The sequence below is a fragment of the Brachyistius frenatus genome, unplaced genomic scaffold (assembly GCF_029030835.1).
Source record: "Brachyistius frenatus isolate BFR_SWC_R1_liver_20210118 unplaced genomic scaffold, ASM2903083v1 Contig_26, whole genome shotgun sequence".
In the NCBI taxonomy this organism is placed as follows: domain Eukaryota; kingdom Metazoa; phylum Chordata; class Actinopteri; family Embiotocidae; genus Brachyistius; species Brachyistius frenatus.
The window spans coordinates 2,109,552-2,129,307 of record NW_027210625.1 but is presented as its reverse complement, the minus strand read 5'-3'; the positions used below and the strand labels follow the sequence as shown (position 1 = coordinate 2,129,307).

The following is a 19,756-nucleotide window of genomic DNA, read 5'->3' as shown; positions in this document are numbered from 1 at the left end:
ATGACCAAAGGCTCCACACTTTGTACTGCATGACTGGCCTTCACCTGCAGCCTGGTCAATTGATATGGAAATGATAGGCAGCCAAGTTCCTCCAACTGAAGGGGAATAATGGAGCATACACACACATAAAAAGCAGAGACGTAAACACAAAAACAAAAGACTGACAGTGATGACTGTAGCAAATCTGGCCAATCTAATTGTCAGCTTCATTTGCACTTTTCAAAGACAAGGTTACACGAGTCATCAAGATGGGAAGGACATCAAACAATCCTGCACATAAGCAACTCCAAAAAAAATCATTACATGAAGTACAGATGAGTGTTGAAAACTCCACAGTTGAAAGCTTTACAAACTTTTATGTTATCTTCAAAGCATTAGCATCAGAAAAAGAGGTGTTGTCAAATAATAGGGTGCAAAATTTTGTCACAAAGGATGAAAAATATTGAAGTGAGACGAACAGTTTAATTAAGACTCAAACCAAAGAATAATTAAAGCCTGTTGCACTCTTTCGTTTGAGTGTTGCGGCTTTCATCTCTGCAATAAGTGAGAGTGTGGACCACCAAGTGTGCCAATCACTACCAGTCCTGCCTTTTCTGTAACAATACTAAGCATCATAACCGTCGGTAAGAATACAGCTTTGCAGCTTTGGCACATGAGGTTTCCATGGTAGCAGTGCGTGTAAACTCTGCTCCACCCTGTGATCATAAAATCAGGCTTTTCTCTGTGTTTTGGAAATCATTGGCATCACTGGTATGGTGCAGTTATCAGAGAATTGTTGAAAAGGTGAAAGAACAGCTGTGGTGCATTCACTGACATAAGTGCAATTACATCAGAGCTTTGGAAACATTCACGGTGACGGGTTAATGTTTGAGATTAAACACCTGTGTGACAAAGAGTTCCAAGAGGAACATAAAGGCTGTTGTTGCAAACTGATTGTATGAAAAACTTCCATGTCGAGCAGATGTGCATCAGGACATAAATCACCACTTGATTCGGTCTTAACAAGAATGATTCATTAAGATTCTTTTTCAGCAGGAAACCCAGTGATTTTTTATTTTTTTTTTTGATTTGGTAAACGGTTTCACTTGCAGCACATCATTCAAGCAAAGCAATCTACAACATATTGTCCTCTGCCCGCGTTGTCGTATCATTCATTTACACGACGGCAAAGGTAAACTGTGTGCAAGGGAGCTGTGACACAGCTCAACGGAAAGAGCTCAAGCTAAAAACACTGAGAAATGTCTGCAAATTTCAACTTTAAAGAGAAACATGGTAGGCTACATTTGCTGTCCATATTTTTTTGTTTTCCTTTATTCATCTGTTATTTGTATTTCTCACTTAACTGTATATTTTGAGTAGGCTACTCCGGGGGTTTGGTTTGTTGTTATTCCCCCCCCCTTTATTTGTTATCTTTATATATATATATATGTGTGTGTTTATAACATTTTTATTCGTCTTTTATGTCTAGTTTTGGGAGGTGCAGTACCGCTTCCACAGCAGTAGATGTCAGTATCGCGCCAGCTGTTGCTAAAGAAAACCTCAGAAAGCAGGCAAAAAAAGACAAAGAAGATTTAACATCAACAGTGCATCACTTGCAGAGGTACCTACACATTAATTTTAATCCTAACCCGAGCTTTCCCAGGGACATGGTATACGTCGAAGTTATAATGTCTTTTATTGCACTTTAACGACATGTATTAATCGACCGAGTGTTAGCCGCTAGCTTCAGTGGCGGAGCGGAGGTAACTAGAAGCTGCAGCTAGCTTAGCCGCATTAGTTTGTGTGTGGGGGCGAGTTCGTATCCCTCCCGGCAGCTTTACGCCATTTACACTGCGTGTTGCGGGATCGATAGCTTTCTTGTTCGCAGCCTGAATCTCTTAACCTCTTTTGCGTCTCCCGTATCGCATATCTTCTGTGCAGCTTTATTTTCTGCCTGCCCCAGATAGCGCGTGGTTCGGCAGGAAACAACGCTGTGAAAACATGGACACGAGAGCCCTGATGAACCCATATCCTGACTACGATGGGAGCCCCGCGTCCACGCAGGCGTTGTTTGACGCCCAGGGAAAGGTAAAACGCGAGAAAGCGTTTTGTGGGCAAGTTTCGTTTCCCCCCCCCACCACCCCCACCTCCACCTCCACCCCCACCCATCCCCCCTCCCCCTCCACCAAGTCCCACCGCATTATTTTAAATTGTCCTTTCTTTTGTGTTTGTTTGTACTTTCAGCTCACTTCAGAGTTTGCCCAGCAGCTGAGCAGCAAGGTCAGCGAGCTTTTAGCTGTGATGGAAAACGGGCTGAAGTCCGCCGATCCAAGAGACTGCACGACTTACACGGGCTGGGCAGGTGATGACGGCGTTGCAAACATCTGGTTGGAAATGACCGAGGGATTGGACTGATGTGGCTGTGCGGCGTCACGCAGTCACGTTTAAGTCTTTCTTCAGTTTCTGTTCAAAAACCACAACATTTCCAAGAGTTTCCCAGACAGTCACGTGTGCGTCTCGTTTGTCCACAGGCATCGCGCTGCTCTACCTGCACCTCCACAACGTGTTTCAGGACGTCTCCCTCCTTCAGAGAGCGCTTGAATACGTCAGCCGCAGCCTGAAGTGTTTGACCCGGCGCCACGACGTGACCTTCCTGTGTGGAGACGCAGGGCCGCTGGCCGTCGCCGCCGTGGTCTACTATCGCCTTCAGAGGGTGCAGGAGGCCGACGAGTGCATCAACAGGTCAGTCGGGAAGAAGTGGTTTTGTGAATGTGAAAGTTGTATTTGTTTCCTCTTGTTACGTTCATTTCACGTATTATATAGCGGATATAAAATGGCTCCCGTTGTGTCGTACCTGCGTCTTACACTTGGTCATAATAAAGCTGTTGCAGCATTTCCAAATGTGTCTGCAGTGTTCATTTTAAGATGCCGTTCATTACTTTGTCTCAAACTCTGTGATTCCTCGGCCTTTTTCTCCAGACTGCTGCAGTATTACCAGACGGTGGTGAGCGGTTCAGGCGGGCTGCCAGACGAGATGCTTTATGGCCGGATGGGTTATCTCTACTCCCTCGTCTTCATCAACCAGCAGCTGGGGCAACACAGGATCCCACTGCAATACATCCAACAGGTGGGTCAGAACCAGAACGCACTCTGAGACTCTGATCTGATCTGATTGTGTCCTGAATGTGTGGATTTCACTACTTTTATCCACTATTGTTTGGGCTGCTTAAGCAGTACCCTCCTTTGTGTTCAATACAACTACAGGAACAATAGAGGAGTGCAATGTTGGAAATCACACAAGTAGAATGAGAGGTGGTTGTAATCCCGCCTCTCTAACATCAGGCTCACTGCCCTCAAAGATCTTGATTTGCCGTAATTTGCTCGCCCTTACACGTATCGATGTCCAATTGCTCTCATTCATCTCCATTGGTGTCGTTCAGTTGTACAGATTAGGCGCTGCTTGTGAGCTCAGACGTGTCGTTTCCTTCCTCAGATCAGCGAGGTCGTGCTGGCGTCCGGCGAGCACCTCAGCAGAAAGTTCCGGATCCAGAACCAGAGCCCCCTGATGTATGAGTGGTACCAGGAGCAGTATGTTGGCGCCGCCCATGGCCTGGCTGGCATCTACTATTTCCTCATGCAGGTAGAACAGGAGTCCGGTTCGGATTGCAGACGCCCATGACGAGTCTTGTGCTTATATTGTATCTTGGCATTTTTGCTCGGTGAAGTACTTAAACAATTCAGTAATTCTTATAATAGTTATTGATGAATTGATTAAAACACTGACTAAATAAAGCCTGATGTCAGCTTAATGTGATTCAAATATTTTAGTGTCCGACCGACCTAATCCTGGTGAGCTCAGAAGTTCACTTCTAATAAGCACCCTGCTGCAGATGTTCGTTGCCTGCGTGTTGCCAAACTAACCCACACAGCACCAGAGTTGCCACCTGTTACCTCTTCATCCTCTTCATCCTCTATTGAATACACTGTAATCCCTCCCTCACAGCCGGGCTTCGTCTCTGCGGAGGAGCATGTGCACAGGCTGGTGAAGCCCAGCGTCGACCACGTCTGCCGTCTCAAGTTCCCCTCAGGAAACTACCCGCCCTGCTTCGGGGACGATCGGGACCTGCTGGTCCACTGGTGCCACGGCTCTCCAGGGGTGATCTACATGCTCCTGCAGGCCTACAAGGTGACGACCGAGGGGGACACATTTTGAAAATGAGATTAATTCAGTTGCAAGACGTTGCTCACGGGGACGTCTTTTAAAATAACAGGAGAGCGATCATTGGAAGGATCGTGGTGCCATCTTGCGGAGAAATATAATATCCTTTTTAACCCAGCTTATGCTCCTTTTCCTGGCAGGCTTTTGCACCGACATCTTGAGAATCAATTCATTTGTGCTTAATTTTATTCTGGAAATATCTTTCAGGTCGAGCCCCAGGAAGAAATCACAGAACATTTTAAACCTGAGTTTGTCACCATTAAGATATGTAAAAACATAAAGCTGTACATCTTGCATCCCTTGCTCCAGGCGTTTGGTGTTCCTCAGTACCTGTACGACGCGCTGCAGTGCGGTGAGGTGGTGTGGCGCTGGGGTTTGCTGAAGAAGGGCTACGGGCTGTGTCACGGTGTGGCCGGTAACGCCTACACCTTCCTGGCCCTCTACCGCCTAACGCAAGACCCGAAGCAGCTGTACAGAGCCTGCATGGTGAGAGCACATAAAAGAAAAGTTGCTCACGTAATCGTTCACGAACCGTTTGAGCGATCAAACGACTGCAAATATTAATTGCGCCACGGCACTCCTGCAGTGCATCCATCATAATTAGCGTCCAAATACTTGTTACGACAGAGTTGAGAGTTAACGCCTCTGAAGTTTGACACCGTGGAGTTCAGACTTGGAGTCGGTTTCTTATCGGACCGAGTCAGCAATTAAGATTTTTCTTTCCCCTTTTTTTTTTTTTCTTTATCCAAACATTTTCAGTAAACATCTCGATGCACTCACTAAAGACACGCCTGCCTAGTATCAGTACTTTGCAGGGAAATCACAGCATTTTCTTCCAAATACAAACATTTTAGAAAGAATTAAAAAAGAAAGCTTCAAGTATTTCGGAAAATTCTAGTTTTCCACATGGATTTGAATTTGGCTGCTTCTTTACTCCTTAAACGAAAGTAATAGGAAACGTTGATATGCACAATCCTTCTGACCCACTACGTTTAACAGAAGAGCAGATTTTAGGATTGGTTTTGCAGGCTTTATGTTGTGTCTATTCTCGGCTTTCTCTGACTTTGATGTAAGATGGGAAAGTCATATTAAACTTAGCTCAAAGCACGAGCGATCAGAGCAGCGTTGGCTGCTCGCCAGCCTTAAAATTGAAAATTATTCCAGAATGGGTGGGCATGTGAGAGGCAGGGCCTTTTATGTTTATTGACAATAGGTTGGTTGCTGTCTGTGTGAGTCGCCGTCAAAGCTGGCCGGGAGCGATGTCTGTGTGGACGCGCTCCAGGTGGCACGAGTCCCGCGTGTACTTTCATTAATATGAATCTATTCAGAGACGATGGAAATAGAATCTTCAGATGTGTTTGCCTGAGCTCTGTCACATCCTCCAAGTGCAACACCGCGACATTGTGGCCATAATCTGATACCTCGACAGATGCTAGGATTTCACTGAGAAGAGCGCAATATTAAGCAGTTGTTGACATTGCTCAGTATTCTCCTGAGGCGGTCCGGCCACGGCTCGCTGTAGTGTTGTGAAGTTGTTATGACACTGATATTCTCTCTCTCTCTCTCTCTCTGTCTGTCTCTGCAGTTTGCAGACTGGTGTATGAACTATGGCAAACATGGATGCCGGACACCCGACACTCCCTTCTCTCTTTTTGAAGGTAACATGTGGCGACCTATCCGATGCTTAGCTTCTTACAAAGCTGGAATTAGACCAATCGTCTTTCATTTCCAGCTGGGAAAAAACAGCCAGATGAAACTCACTGAAATGTCATATGTCCATCACTGTTCCCATGTCGCCTTCCTCATTTGACATGAGTGGACCATTACCATCGTACATCACTGAGGCATGCATGAGGTCACAGCTAGTGGGGCTGAGCCAGTCACATTATTAGACTTAACTACCAAAAAAAAAAAAAAAAAAAAAAAGATCTAGAAAGCACTAATAATCAGCAACACCAAACAGTAATGAAAGAATTCTGTTCAGTAAAGAACTGCTACCTCAGAATGACCATTAAATTGAGGAAACTTGCAGTTTCCTTTGTCCACCACTGTAGCTGTAAACTCAACAATGTCACTTCCTGTTTGCAGGTATGGCAGGTACCATCTACTTCTTGGCCGACCTTCTGCAGCCAATGAAAGCACGGTTCCCGGCCTTCGAGGTGTAGCAGGTGTCCACAGGTAGTCCTCCCCATTCACACTGCATAAAATCTAACAACAAGAGGATCTCTGTCACACGCATGCATGGAAGCACTGATAAATAATGTTTAGAGACTTTACAAGTGTAACAGTCTTGATGGCTGACTTGGACTCCTGCTTCAGATATTGTGCCATGTTTTTCCTGCTTTACTCTGCTGGCAACATGAGATCTTATTAACAAGAAGAATCCTGTAATATCTCAAAAGATTTATCGAGGCTGAGAGCTTCTTCAGCTTTTTTTGTGTTTAATGCAATGTGTTTTAGGGTCTCAGCAAAATAAATTTTCAGTTTCAGAAATTCAAAGCAGAAAATTATACTAAAAAAAACCTAAATGTTAACACTTAATTGCGTATTTTTATCATCTCTAAGTTTACCATGGAGGATTTTGTTTTCCTTAATGTTTTTTTCTTTCTCTTTAGAAACGAGCACCAGCAGTAAAGCTGGTTACATGTCACTATTAAAAATGCAGTACAAGCCGTGTCATTTGTTCAGGGGAGTGTAAACTGTTGCCTGTCCTTTGCACTGTCTGAGCAATAAACTTTTAACAGCTGCTGCTCTGTATTGACTCTCGGAACTGCTCTTATTTTGACATCGTTATGCAGCGGCAAAGAAACACCACAGAGGGGCAGCAGAGTGCCGGCACCGCAGAGAATTTCGAAAGGACATTTGTAGACGAACAGAAAACAACACTCACCTTGAAGCTCAGGTCACCTCATGAGTAAATATTTTGGACTGCTAATCAGATTATATTCTCCACATTCAGGGGGGATACGGATGCAGAATATCAATATTCACGACGTGATCTGTTTTGACTTCACTATGAAGAAGCACACAAATACTCAGTTTTAAGGAATTTAGATGCCAAATAAGGCTCATGTAAACCCCCTGAAAACCAAGCAGTGACACAATGCCACTGCTCTTTTTTTAAGCACCCCGCCCCCAGCTTCTTTATGACCCGCAGTCAGTTGAGGTGTAGAGGATCTAACTTGGTGGGAATGTGGTTACTGTACCAGAGAGTGTTGAGAAACAGGAGCATTCATTTTCTCCACCCCCACCTCCTCCTCAGAGCCGCCCAGCGTAAGAGAAACCAAACACCTCCAGCAGGAGCAGGAGTGGGAGTAAAAATAGAGCTCATCTGTCGGGTGGGCGTGGTCTCCAAGACGTGTCTTTCACTTCACTTCAGTCCTACAAATGTCCTCCAATGCTTTGGTTCTGATGTTTAGCAGTAGATCGTTGTAAGTTACAAAGGCGATGACAAGTTAGACTTACTACAGCCTGGCAGCACGAACACATCAGTGAATGATCTAATCCTGTGCACGTCGCTGTGTATGTGCACTCACTTCTCTTCATTTCAAAACCACACGCTTCTAATTTGACTTGTTTTTAGTGATAATGCCAAGAAGAAAAAAAAAAACAGGCGCAAGGATGTAAACGGTTGTATTTCTGACATATTGACTGAGGTTTTGGTCCATAAAATATTCCATACGCTGCACAAAACCCGCTACTGTCTGGAAATCTCTTGCAAATACAGTGAAACATCATACATTTTATAAAAAGTAGTTTGAATTCAGTTGCACGATTTTAAAGAGCTTATAAATTGCACAAAATGACCACCCTGAAAAGGAAGTGGTCATCAGAGGCTCGTGTGGGAGCTGTAATGCTGGCTGAATAATGTTTGGGGCTCAGCCTGCATCTTCTCCAAAGCACCGGTCCAGATTTATATTTCTGCTCAGGTGAGCATAAATGTGCTTGAACTGAATGCACCAGCAAAACATGGAGATATTTATTTTCAGAAGAAGTACTGCTTTACAATGGAAATAAGTTTCTAAAAGGAGATGGCAGTCAACGTGGGATAATCTTGCATCATGTAAGTGTTGTAATCTTTCTCGGTGTAAGTGAGTGTTTCAACTCGGGGTCCAGTTTCAGTTCTAGCATTTTCCAGAGCTTTCAACTGTATCACAACTAAAAGCTCCAGTAAGTATGGTAAGTACTACAGAACTTAAAACAAAATAATTTAAAAAAATAATGACTGAGACAAACTTTAAAATAGATAAACTGCACTTACAGGTGGAAAATGTTTTCCTGTTTTAAGTTGGGATCTATTACAGGACACAATCTGAAAGTTAGTTTTGATTTCCGCATTAAAAAACAGGTTTCTTTTCATGTTGCCATCAGCACCATGGAGAGCTCTGCTAAAAGATCATCTGAACCTCCACAGATTATGTGCAGCCGCTTCTCTTTAACTTAGCTTGCCTTTTATAAACTCAGCTCTCCTCCTGTAGGATTGTCTCCATTCCCATGCATATATATTCGACACTGCAGTCGGCATAAAACAGGCAGAGCTGCACATTACGGAGCTCTGAATTCTTCTGTGACGCGTGTTGCGGATAATGTCGTCCGCTCTGATATTCGTGTTGTGAGAGCAAGTCTGTTGAGACTTAATGTTCATCGTAAACCTCACGGTATTATTATGACACCGACTGTTCTGAGGTTAAGTGCCACTCACAGTTGACTTTCTTAAAACCTGCCCGAGTCCACTTTTCAAACGGTTTTCACCCCGCTGTGTATTTAATCATAACCGGAGCAGTTTGACTGTATAAAAATACCTTCTAGGAAATACGCTCTCGGGGGGGGCCTGGAGCCCTTCTGAAGTGGGCCACTAGGCATCTGACTTTTCTGCATTTTCACTGATCACCTGTTCATTTTCTATAAAAGGCAAGACAATGAAAGCATTTTGTTCTTCAACGGCATAAGTTCACAGCCGGTTTGAAATCTTGCTTCGCAGTCTTCTTTGGCCTTCCAAAAATAGCCCTGTCCCCATCTAAAGGCCCACTGCTCTGAGGGCGTCCAGCTCTCCTTTCCGTTTGCCCTAAGAAAGTTAAAGATGTTCCAACGTGTCATCTGATCTGTGCATTAGCATACGTGACATCACATGCCCGGGATAAATAAGAGGCGGCTTGGACCATGGCTCAGGACCACTCTGTCTTGGGACTTCAGCTTCTCAGCTCCTTTCTGTTTGCTCCTCAACCTCCTACTCTCCAAAATGGTGTGTACCACATTGTGTTTTGGACCTTTTGGGTGGGGCAGTGCTAATGGAGTTACTTTTTTTTTTTTTTCTACCTTTTTTGGGGGGTTTGGATACCAGCTCGCAAAAATAACATCAAAATGTTGACTTTATTTGCATCACTGAAATCTAGAGAGGAGAAATCAAGACTTGCATTTCTGATTCTTTAGAAATTGAGGGGAAAAAAGTTAACGTCTGTGAAGATTGTAAATTTTGCATTCAGGCCTTGAAATACATCCACATTTGTATCTTAATTATCTGTGTGGGCTTGTATAAAAATGCAAAGAGCATGTTCATAATTTCACCTTCCAGTTCATGTAGCTAGAATCATTTTGGAAGATTTACAGCGACAAGTTCTTCGTTAGGAAATCTTACATAAATTGGATTTTCTCTGCTTTTTCAACACTCGTAAACAATTTGTTTTTTTTTCCATCTCCCTGTGTCCTGTGTGTTTATGTATTTGTTAATGTACCTTTTTGTCTGTGCGTTTTTTGTATGTTTTTATGTGACAGACCGAGTTCACACCGGACCAGATTGAGGGTAAGTGAAGAAAGCGGTGCGCTCCATCCTCAGCCGTTGTACTTGGCTGACATTAACTTGCAAACCGCAAGAGTGAGAATGCCCTCCAGGTTCCTATTCACAGCTCGCTCTTTCATGTTTGTCGCCATTTGACAATTATCATCTGAAACAAACCCTCAAAGTAGCAGCTGGCTTACTGAGCTGAAACTTTAATCTGAATTAGCTGCTAAAAGGTGGAAATGGGGATGAAGACAATCCCCGAGTGAAGACCACCATAGGGCATGCCATTCCTGTGATGTGTCCAGTTGTCGCGGAGGATTTCAGATAGGTCTATTCTCAGCTGACCTAGCCCTGTCTTGCCTGCTGCAGTAGGACTTATACAGCAGAGGCGTTAATCCGCAGGCCAAAGCTTAAGATGCAGGCCTCACGGCATCAGTTTACACGAGGAATCCAAACCATCCCCAACCCTTTTGTTCCCTGCTGAAAGACATGTTCTCTATGGACTATGTTTGGTGGGAGGACTTTTTGGTTGATATCCGTTTGGGCATGACATTTTGATATTTGTGTTCGGATCCCTTTCAAAATTTTCCGCCTTTGAATTGCAGGGTGAAAGTTAAAACAGCTTCCTGTCAAGTTTGTTTGTATAGATTTTTAATTTGGCCGTCTTAACGCACAAAAATTTCAAAGTGCTGCTTCTGCGCATTCTTGTACAGTCTGACTACATGTCTACATTAAGACTACATACAGGTTATGCAAGGCAAGGTATCAATTACACCTCAGTCAGCAGTCTCAGGTTGAACTCGAGGAGGACCCCTGGGCCACGGCCATGTCTCTATATGGCCCGGGCGTCTGTGTCAGGGTGTATCAGTTTGCTCCCGATGTTGCCCTAAAGTGGGAGGAGGGTACAGCTGCTGCTGCTGCTGCTGCTGCTGCTCAGAAGCTACATGAGAGCATTCATCTGCCAAAAAGGCCACTTTGAGTCGGCTTCCTGCTGGGATTCATAGAAATAGCAAAGCTTTGTTCGGGCCCCGGCCGGTGCCTTCGTCTCCTCAGCTGTCGCTCCCAATTAACAGAACAATGACCGAAGTATGTGGCTTCTGCTGGCTTTGATCCTCCAGTACAGTGTGACACCCCAAAGCTGCACTAAGTAGCTAAATAGAAAGAGTAGAAAACCCAAAGGGGATGGCTCTAATAGGCACCCAAAAGAGAGCATTGACATATCAAATATCGCATTTTGATGGCAACACAAAGAGGATTCTGTTTCATGTCTTATAGCCTTGACAAATGATCTTTTACCATTTGATTGAAGTCGTATGATGGAAATTTGTGATCATATATTTCGTGCCTGAACCCTGAAACTCTCGTCTCTCCCCTCCTGGCCAGACTTCAAGGAGGCTTTTGGTCTCTTTGACAGAATTGGTGACAGCCAGGTGGCCTACAACCAGGTGGCCGACATCATGCGCGCTCTGGGCCAGAACCCCACCAACAAGGACGTTACAACGATTCTGGGCAGCCCAACTGCTGACGGCGAGTGCCCAAACAGGCCTCAGTTCAAACACGCAAAACAGTGACGTGTGAGGGTATGTGTTGTAATTCCATGTGACGTATTCAATTCAACAGATATGGCCAACAAGAGGCTCAACTTCGAAGCTTTCCTGCCCATGCTGAAGAAGGTCGACGAACTCCCCAAGGGAACCGTTGATGACTACATTGAGGGTCTGCGTGTCTTCGACAAGGAGGGCAACGGCACGGTCATGGGCGCTGAGCTGCGTATCGTGCTGTCCACACTGGGTGAGTCTCAAGTCCCCAAATATAGAAGTGCACAAATATAGTTTGCTTAGCATGCGTGAAATGGAGCCTCTGACAAGGATCCCTGTGAACCTACAGGAGAGAAGATGACCGAGAATGAGATTGATGCCCTTATGGCCGGCCAGGAGGACGAGAACGGCAGTGTGCACTATGAGGGTAAGATCGGATTTCCAAGCATGCCTCCTTCTTTTTGACTTTTCATAATTATTGGAATCTAAAGATACGAACTTCTTCCTGCAGCTTTCGTCAAGCACATCCTGTCTGTGTAAGAAGCCAGCAGCAGGAGTGCTGAAGAAACTGTAGCTCGCCTACAGACAGCCCGACAGTGTTCAGGACATCTACACTGTTTCAAAGACCAACCAAGGAAAGACAAGGACTATGTACAAGGGATGTTGACGCAAACCCATCTTGTTGTTTATTTTGTTTTTCTATCCATTTCGTCTCAAACCCTCCTCGCTCGGGACATCGCTATCACCTCTCCGTTGTAGACCCCTATCACTTGGCCTCTGCTCCCCCCGGGGCGCGTCTCCACTCGCCGCATGGGGTGAGGAACGGGGGAGAAGGGGTGACCGCTCATTAAGTGAGGGTAGATCCCTCCCTTCCCACCGCCACCTCATTCAGTCACACCACCACTGGTCCAGCAATGCCAAAGGTGCTGGAGAATGGTTGTGGATAGACCGCCAGAAGTCTCCCACTTCCCTGAAAAGTTTGATTCATTATCATTCATTTCATTCATTTCAGAATAAACTTTTCCACCGTACATCCCATCTGGGCTGATCTTTGATCTTTCATTGACCACATACACCTGTACACAAGTTAAGGGACACCATGCAGCTTCTAAAGATCTAAATAGCACATTCAGTCTACATTTATAATCATTAAAGAGCATTTAGTTAGTTATGAGACAAAAACTGTAGGAAACTGAAATATCCCGATGAAACTAGTTGATTAAATGAAAGATAATTCAATAATAAGAAAGAAACATTTTATATCTTACAGCTGCTTTCTGTGTTTAATGATTTAATTTGCGCTCAAAGTTAGTTTGTAATCCGAGTGTACTGTATGTCATTTGATAAAATTGTTCTTTAGGTGAAATAGTAAACAACCATTGCAATCATCCATAGTTATAATACAGATACAAGTTGCCGCAGTTATTGTACAAGAGTTGATGCAGAGTGAAGAGGAGCCACAGTGTGTAATCATTTAGTGTTTTACAAAAGACAGCAAATGTTTCGGCTGGACTGACCGAGATCATTGAAGACGTGCTGGAAAAGTGTGTGCTGAATTTAAAAAGGGCTTCTGAGTGAGTGTGTCATTTGCTTCAAATGGTTTAGGGACGTGTTCAAAGGATAAAACTCCACCAACCAACTACACATACAGAGTGTTTTCACTGCTCGACTTTTTTAATTTATTTTACATCCTTTTGATTTAGATGTTCTAACTATACATTTTTCTCCACTTTGACTATCAAGTGTTCTTGTTTAGTAAATGCAGGAACACCATAAAACAAGTTCAGAGTTGTAACCTGAAGTAAGTCTGCCCCTTTGTGGTGGGGTGAGGAAGTAGGCATACTTATCTATATATCACGGTTATGTTTGACACATTGTGATAAATACATATGTACAGTGGTGTGAAAAAGTGTTTGCCTCCTTCCTGATTTCCAATTTTTTTGCATGTCTGTCACAGTTAAATGTTTCAGATCATCAAACAAATGTAAATATTAGTCAAAGATAACACAAGTAAACACAAAATGCAGTTTTTAAATGAAGGTTTTATTATTAAGGGAGACAAAAAAAAAAATCCAAACCCACATGGCCCTGTGTGAAAAAGTGTTTGCCCCCTCCTGTTAAAACAGAACTTAACTCACACCTGAGTTCAATTTCTCGAGCCACACCCAGGCCTGATTACGGACACACCTGTTCTCAATCAAGAAATCACTTCACTAGGACCTGCCTGACAAAGTGGAGTAGACCAGAAGATCCTCAGAAGATAGACATCATGCTGAGATCCAAAGAAATTCAGGAACAAATGAAAAAGAAAGTAATTGAGATCTATCAGTCTGGAAAAGGTTATGAAGCCATTTCTAAAGTTTTGGGACTCCAGCGAACCACAGTGAGAGCCATTATCCACAAATGGAGAAAACATGGAACAGCGGTGAACCTTCCCAGGAGCGGCCGGCCGACCAAAATTACCCCGAGAGAGCAGCGACGACTCATCCGAGAGGTCACAAAAGACCCCACGACAACATCCAAAGAACTGCAGGCCTCACTTGCCTCAGTTAAGGTCAGTGTTCATGACTCCACCATAAGAAAGAGACTCGGCAGAAATGGCTGCATGGCAGAGTTCCAAGACCAAAACCACCGCTGAGCAAAAAGAACATTTAAGGCTCGTCTCATTTTTGCCAGAAAACATGTTGATGATCCCCAAGACTTTTGGGAAAATACTCTGTGGACTGACGAGACAAAAGTTGAACTTTTTGGAAGGTGTGTGTCCCGTTACTTCTGGCGTACATAAGGCACTAGGAGGCAATAGGAGAAGATGTCAGGCTTCAAGATATTTATTTAACAGCCGCAGAATAATCAGTTTACAGAGCTCTGGGTCCAGACTATGCTTCCCTGACCGCAGCAGAGTATGTGTCAGTTCACGAAGTCTGATCTCCTGACTCTCCCTGACCCGGTCTTCTTATAGTACAGAAACCAAAAAGTCATGTGTGGTGATGTGTCCTTTGTTGATTGGTTGAGGTGGTGGTTGTCTTCCTTCACACCCTGGAGTTCTCAGACAGCCGTCTGTTCCTGTTTATGCCTCAAAGAACAACAGTATGTGACCCCAAAGGTCACAGACCTCCCGCTGTGACCTTTTGGTTTTACATAGCACTTCAAAGAGAAACAGAATATGACCCCAAAGGTTGCAGACCTCCCCCTGTGACCTTTTGGTTTGGCCCAGCAGTATCACTCTTTCACAAACACAACCTTTTGTCTACACCTTAGGATTAATAGTTGATAATACGACTTTATATACAAGTAATATGATATGGCATACATATATGTTGTATTGTTGTAAACATAGCCTAGCACAGAATAGCACAGCACTGAAGGGTTAAAGATGTTTCCTATTTAATTATTCAGTTTATTCTTTTAGATGCTCTTTAATTTTACGTGACAACAGAATACAAGTAAAAAAAAAAAGAAAGCCTATTATTTAACCTCAATAAAATGCTACTCCATTTCTGCACCCCTACATAGGCTATGATTTATTTGCATATGCTAATCAGTCATGTCTTATTGTCTGTTATTTTTCTAAGAATATACGGAAGAAATGTATTTTTTTTAAATACCAACCTGTAAGTGAAAAGTGTCTGTGCTTAAAACGAATAATTACTGTCAGATCACACGTACTGCATTTCTGCAATAATTTGAGTCCCACCGATAGGTGGCAGCGCTGGGCACCAATACCAACTACCGACTAGTAGAAGAAGAAATCTCTTACCTTAGAAATCAGCAGGTCTCACTCTTCTGCACTTTTCAGGGACCAAACCTCCTCTCGCCTGAAAAGTTATTTTATATACATAGTAATATTGTAATTCAAAGTCACATTTGGGGTTTATTTGAAGTAAATTACATGCAATCAAACAGCAGTGTCAACAAACGGAACTCCACATAACACGTGTTTGTTACACTGTGTGATGCATAGCACGCGTTAAGGCGACCGAGTGATCCCTCTTTACTTGCGTGTGATTCAGACGATCTTTGTTGTGTTTGCGTTGACGGATTTCCTTTTGAATGTGAAGCGATTTTGCGAAGATGTTAGTGAGAAGAATTATCAAATCTTATCTCTTTGGACTGAAACATGTGCGGGGACGAGGGCATGTGCTCTCTGCAGCTCCTGCAAGGTAAAATATGTGGCCTTAATACTTTCCTGTGACGTATAAACTCTTAAGTATCCGATAAATATCTGCAAGGTGTGGCGACTTTAGTTACATTATTTGCTTAATAAATGTGATTTTATGCGATATAAGTTATGTTTTTACATTACACTTTGAAAGTAGTGTCTTATTTTCGGTTGGGACCTCGTAAGTAGGTCGCAACAACCTTTGGCACACTTCCCTTGTTGTTGCAGGTCACCTGTTATTTACAAAGGGAGCTTTTAATTTGAAAATCCAAACTAGTTAGGTCAACTTTACTGTTTATTTTTTAAAAACAGCACCCAAAAAGTAACTAATCTAGCAATTTATATGCAATGTCTATATACTGTGTTGTCATATTACGCTCGTTTTAACAACAAAAATACAGAATAAGCATTAACCTGCTGCTGTTTTGAATATGAATAATTGTTTTGTTGTTAATATTTCTGGTTTACAGCTTCTTTATGCTTTAGAACCTGAATATCTCTGGGTTTTGATGAAAATGAGTTGGACAAAACAATTTCTTTTCGAAAAGTATAACTTTTAGTATACAGCTTTTTTGATAGCGAATGACAATAATGTATTTGTCTGTTTGTTTTAATGGTAGCTTCTTGAAATGATACACACATCAGTGCATTTATTTTTCAGATCAACCCCCTGCTGAATTTAGAGCTGAGTATGATTGGTTGACTCTCTGTGATTCCTCGCAGACTACAGCACCGTCAGTCGGAGCCACTCGGGCAGCCTGTCCCCTCAATCCGACCAGAGACCTCCAGCGCCGGGTCCCTGATGGACATCGGGACCCGGCGGATCTTCAACGAGGACCACGATCTCTTCAGACAAAGCGTCCGGCGCTTCTTTCAAGAGGAAGTGGTTCCACACCACAAAGAGTAGGTGGAAGTGAGGACAGGCTCAGGTTCTGTGTGAAGCGGATGTCAAACAACCACAAAGAGACATAACGTGAACTCTTTCTCAGTCTGTCCCAACCTCACCTTACTACCTGCTCTTTGTTCCAGGTGGGAGAAGGCAGGTCAGGTGAGCAGGGAGGTGTGGGAGAAGGCAGGTGAGCAAGGCCTGCTGGGAGTAATGATACCAGAGGAGCATGGTGGCATCGGAGGAGACCTGTACTCTACAGCTATCACATGGGAGGAGCAGTGAGTTGTCTTTGAAATTAAAACCACTTTCACTCCTTTCTGAGATTGAACACTTTTTAAAACAAGATTTTGTTTTTGTCCTGCAGAATGTATTGCAACTGCTCCGGCCCGGGTTTCGCTCTGCACTCTGACATCGTCATGCCTTACATCGTCAACTACGGTAGCAAGGAACAGATCGATCGCTTCATTCCCAACATGACTGCTGGGAAATGCATCAGTGCGATTGCAATGACAGAGCCAGGAGCAGGCAGGTCAGTACTTAAACGTAGATGTACTATCAAAGAAGTCGGCACATGTCCCACAAATATAACGCAGCGTTGACGACCTTTTTATCTTTGCAGTGACCTTCAGGGTGTGAGGACGTACGCCAAGAGGGACGGCAGCGACTGGATCCTCAACGGAAACAAGGTACCGAGTCCTAAAAGCAAAGCCAGCCGTGTTGTTGCATCTCAGTATCAGCTTGAAGCCTCTTTTGTCTCGCCTCTTCAGGTATTCATCACAAACGGTTGGATGTCTGACCTGGTGGTGGTGGTGACCGTGACCAACCGCGAGGCGAAGACAGCGGCACACGGCATCAGTCTGTTCCTGGTGGAGGACGGCATGAAGGGCTTCCAGAAGGGACGCAAGTTGGAGAAGATTGGTCTGAAGGCCCAGGTACAGGACTTCAGCAGAACTTGAATTCCTCTTCTGCCAGGTGACGTAACCGTTTACTGTCAGAACACTGATTCTGTCTTACCGCCGTTTCTCCGTCTCTTAAAGGACACAGCTGAACTGTTTTTTGAGGATGTGCGGCTCCCAGCGAGCGCCCTCCTCGGGCAACTCAACAAAGGTTTCTACTACCTGATGAACGAACTGCCTCAGGTAAACAAAACATGAGAATTTGGCTATTTCAGCCCGGACATGTGCGACCTGGCTGCGATCGGACCACAAGTGGCCAGCAAAGGTAGAAACAGCCTCAGGAAGCATTGAGCTCTGATCAGTTCAGGCCACATTCGGAGGTGCACCTCACAACTCCTGCACTGATCGTGATGGGGTCTGCTAAAAGTTAATTTGGTACATTTTAATTCTGCTATTTTGCCAAAATGAAAGCAAATGTCAGCAACAAACTAACCCTGTTCACTTCGTTTTTATTACACAGATATTGTCACACAAGCCTTGCTGCCAGCTGAGTCATCAGTTAATGTTTCACTTCGGTAGATTGGATTGTAAATCCTAATTGTTTTTCACCAGGAGCGTCTGATGATTGCTGATATGGGCATAGCGAGCTGTGAGTTCATGTTCGAGGAGACCAGGAACTACGTGTTGCAGCGGAAGGCTTTCGGCAAGACAATCGCTCACCTACAGGTCTGTGTCATGAGGTCACTCGCATAATTGATTTGATTCTCAGTACACATTTTCAAGATGAAAATAAAACTACTGGATATGAGTATTTTTAATTTAGAGAATCCAGATTTCTGAAGATATTCATCCTCAGTTCTCACCTCTAATACGTTTCTATTTACACCAGCTGTGAGTCGGCGGGCCTGTTCTCAGTCATATTTAGCGACCGTTATCATACAGCATACCCACAAGCAGATTCCTGTATCTACTTTTGATATTTTCTGCACCGGCTTCAGAATCAAAATATCATTGCATCTAATTTTACTTACCACAGACTGTGCAGCACAAGCTGGCAGAGCTGAAGACGGAGATCTGTGTGGGCCGAGCCTTCTTAGATAACTGCCTTCAGCTACATGCTGAGAAGCGCCTGGATCCCTCCACGGCTTCCATGGCCAAGTTTTGGTAAGAATGTTTTTTTTTTTCAGGGTTTACCAGCTGGTAGTCTCATGTTGCTACCATGTGCTAATGTCCTTCGGCTCCTCTCCAGGGCGTCTGACCTCCAGAACAAGGTGGCCTCTCAGTGCCTGCAGCTCCATGGAGGTTGGGGCTACATGTGGGAATACCCCATCGCAAAGTTAGTGCCACAAAATCTGTGCAGCAGTGTATGTTTGTGTTCCAGTCCATCGACAAGCCACTGAACTTGTCTGTCTGTGTCTTTTCAGGGCGTTTGTGGACTCTCGTGTTCAGCCCATCTACGGAGGCACTAATGAGATCATGAAAGAGCTGATCGCCCGCACCATCGTCAGCCAGAAGTGAGACTTTAGGAGGTTTTCGCAGGTGGAGGAGCACCGTGAAAGTTCAGAGAAGTTCAGAGGTGACACTTTATCTGGAAACGGTTTTGAATGTGATCACGAATGGCGTTAAAAGTGCCTTGAGTTTAATAGAATTAAAGCGAGACACTGTTCCTTTTTATGGGAGAAAAACTACATTCTTTCTCTCAAAATTTTATGTTGTTAGTAATAAAACACTTGAACTCATTTCAATATGTTCAGTGCTTTTGCAGCTACAGCCTTACTTGTTCTGGTATGTCCGGTATCTGGTGATGGCTATTGTTTGCAAACCAGTCGATACATTACAAAGAGCAACATTAACATTGTCCAAAAACCTAATTATGTCAGTTTCCGCCCACTTCCCATCACTGTTAGTTGTTTATAGATTGTATTGAAAGATAACATTTGAAGTAAAAAAGTGTTTTTGTGACTAAACCTGTGTTTTTAGCTACTTATGTTGTTTCAGATCTGTACACTGAAACTATCTACTAAATGAAATAAATATCCTGTTTTACTGACCAGTGTTAACCAGAATCAACTGAATACTAAATTTAAAGTGTAAAGCATCCTTGATTTTCGTAGTATTGTACTGTTTTAGCAAAACATTGAGAACGCCTGAGACGGATTACAAATTAGTTACTATTTGACATCAGATTAAAGATATTTGACTTCATTTTAACATTGTTTTATTTCCTCTAATGCAGTTTCATCACCGATCTGCCTTTTGAATTCCATGTTGGTGAAAATGTTCTATTCTATTTCCTG

At 43.7% G+C, this 19,756-nt stretch overlaps 3 protein-coding genes across 5 annotated transcripts; all 3 read left to right on the top strand.

The window, feature by feature from the left end:
• Positions 1-1,521: 1,521 nt before the first annotated feature.
• On the top strand, positions 1,522-6,955 carry lancl1 (LanC antibiotic synthetase component C-like 1 (bacterial)). Of its 3 annotated transcripts, XM_069698149.1 has the most exons (11): positions 1,536-1,600; positions 1,921-2,067; positions 2,224-2,341; positions 2,511-2,721; positions 2,959-3,106; positions 3,473-3,619; positions 3,983-4,165; positions 4,508-4,684; positions 5,784-5,856; positions 6,287-6,376; positions 6,814-6,955. In XM_069698149.1, the coding sequence occupies exons 2-10, from the start codon at positions 1,981-1,983 to the stop codon at positions 6,361-6,363; spliced, it is 1,221 nt and encodes a 406-aa protein (XP_069554250.1). In that variant the 5' UTR covers positions 1,536-1,600; positions 1,921-1,980; the 3' UTR covers positions 6,364-6,376; positions 6,814-6,955. The 3 variants fall into 3 exon arrangements, with proteins under 3 accessions (XP_069554249.1, XP_069554250.1, XP_069554248.1); XM_069698148.1 differs by having other exon boundaries at positions 1,522-1,600; positions 1,943-2,067; positions 6,287-6,955; XM_069698147.1 differs by having other exon boundaries at positions 6,287-6,955.
• Positions 6,956-7,609: 654 nt separating this feature from the next.
• Positions 7,610-12,553, top strand: mylz3 (myosin, light polypeptide 3, skeletal muscle). The gene is made up of 7 exons (XM_069698151.1): positions 7,610-7,629; positions 9,312-9,440; positions 9,971-9,998; positions 11,361-11,504; positions 11,598-11,768; positions 11,865-11,942; positions 12,027-12,553. The coding sequence occupies exons 2-7, from the start codon at positions 9,327-9,329 to the stop codon at positions 12,053-12,055; spliced, it is 564 nt and encodes a 187-aa protein (XP_069554252.1). The 5' UTR covers positions 7,610-7,629; positions 9,312-9,326; the 3' UTR covers positions 12,056-12,553.
• A 2,969-nt stretch (positions 12,554-15,522) lies between these two features.
• Positions 15,523-19,664, top strand: acadl (acyl-CoA dehydrogenase long chain). The gene is made up of 11 exons (XM_069698146.1): positions 15,523-15,675; positions 16,398-16,577; positions 16,704-16,841; positions 16,928-17,092; positions 17,183-17,249; positions 17,331-17,495; positions 17,601-17,702; positions 18,072-18,185; positions 18,496-18,623; positions 18,709-18,795; positions 18,884-19,664. The coding sequence occupies exons 1-11, from the start codon at positions 15,587-15,589 to the stop codon at positions 18,975-18,977; spliced, it is 1,329 nt and encodes a 442-aa protein (XP_069554247.1). The 5' UTR covers positions 15,523-15,586; the 3' UTR covers positions 18,978-19,664.
• Positions 19,665-19,756: the final 92 nt, after the last annotated feature.

What these genes read in the sequence shown, in the direction of transcription:
- lancl1 (XM_069698148.1), top strand. Translation starts at nt 1,981, where the DNA reads ATGGACACGAGAGCCCTGATGAACCCATATCCTGACTACGATGGGAGC. An exon ending in CACTGCAATACATCCAACAG is followed by an intron (nt 3,107 to 3,472) that starts GTGGGTCAGAAC and finishes TTCCTTCCTCAG; the next exon opens with ATCAGCGAGGTCGTGCTGGC. An exon ending in AGCTGTACAGAGCCTGCATG is followed by an intron (nt 4,685 to 5,783) that starts GTGAGAGCACAT and finishes CTGTCTCTGCAG; the next exon opens with TTTGCAGACTGGTGTATGAA.
- mylz3 (XM_069698151.1), top strand. Translation starts at nt 9,327, where the DNA reads ATGCCCGGGATAAATAAGAGGCGGCTTGGACCATGGCTCAGGACCACT. An exon ending in GGGCAGCCCAACTGCTGACG is followed by an intron (nt 11,505 to 11,597) that starts GCGAGTGCCCAA and finishes TCAATTCAACAG; the next exon opens with ATATGGCCAACAAGAGGCTC. An exon ending in CGGCAGTGTGCACTATGAGG is followed by an intron (nt 11,943 to 12,026) that starts GTAAGATCGGAT and finishes TTCTTCCTGCAG; the next exon opens with CTTTCGTCAAGCACATCCTG.
- acadl (XM_069698146.1), top strand. Translation starts at nt 15,587, where the DNA reads ATGTTAGTGAGAAGAATTATCAAATCTTATCTCTTTGGACTGAAACAT. An exon ending in GTGGTTCCACACCACAAAGA is followed by an intron (nt 16,578 to 16,703) that starts GTAGGTGGAAGT and finishes TCTTTGTTCCAG; the next exon opens with GTGGGAGAAGGCAGGTCAGG. An exon ending in GCTATCACATGGGAGGAGCA is followed by an intron (nt 16,842 to 16,927) that starts GTGAGTTGTCTT and finishes TTTGTCCTGCAG; the next exon opens with AATGTATTGCAACTGCTCCG.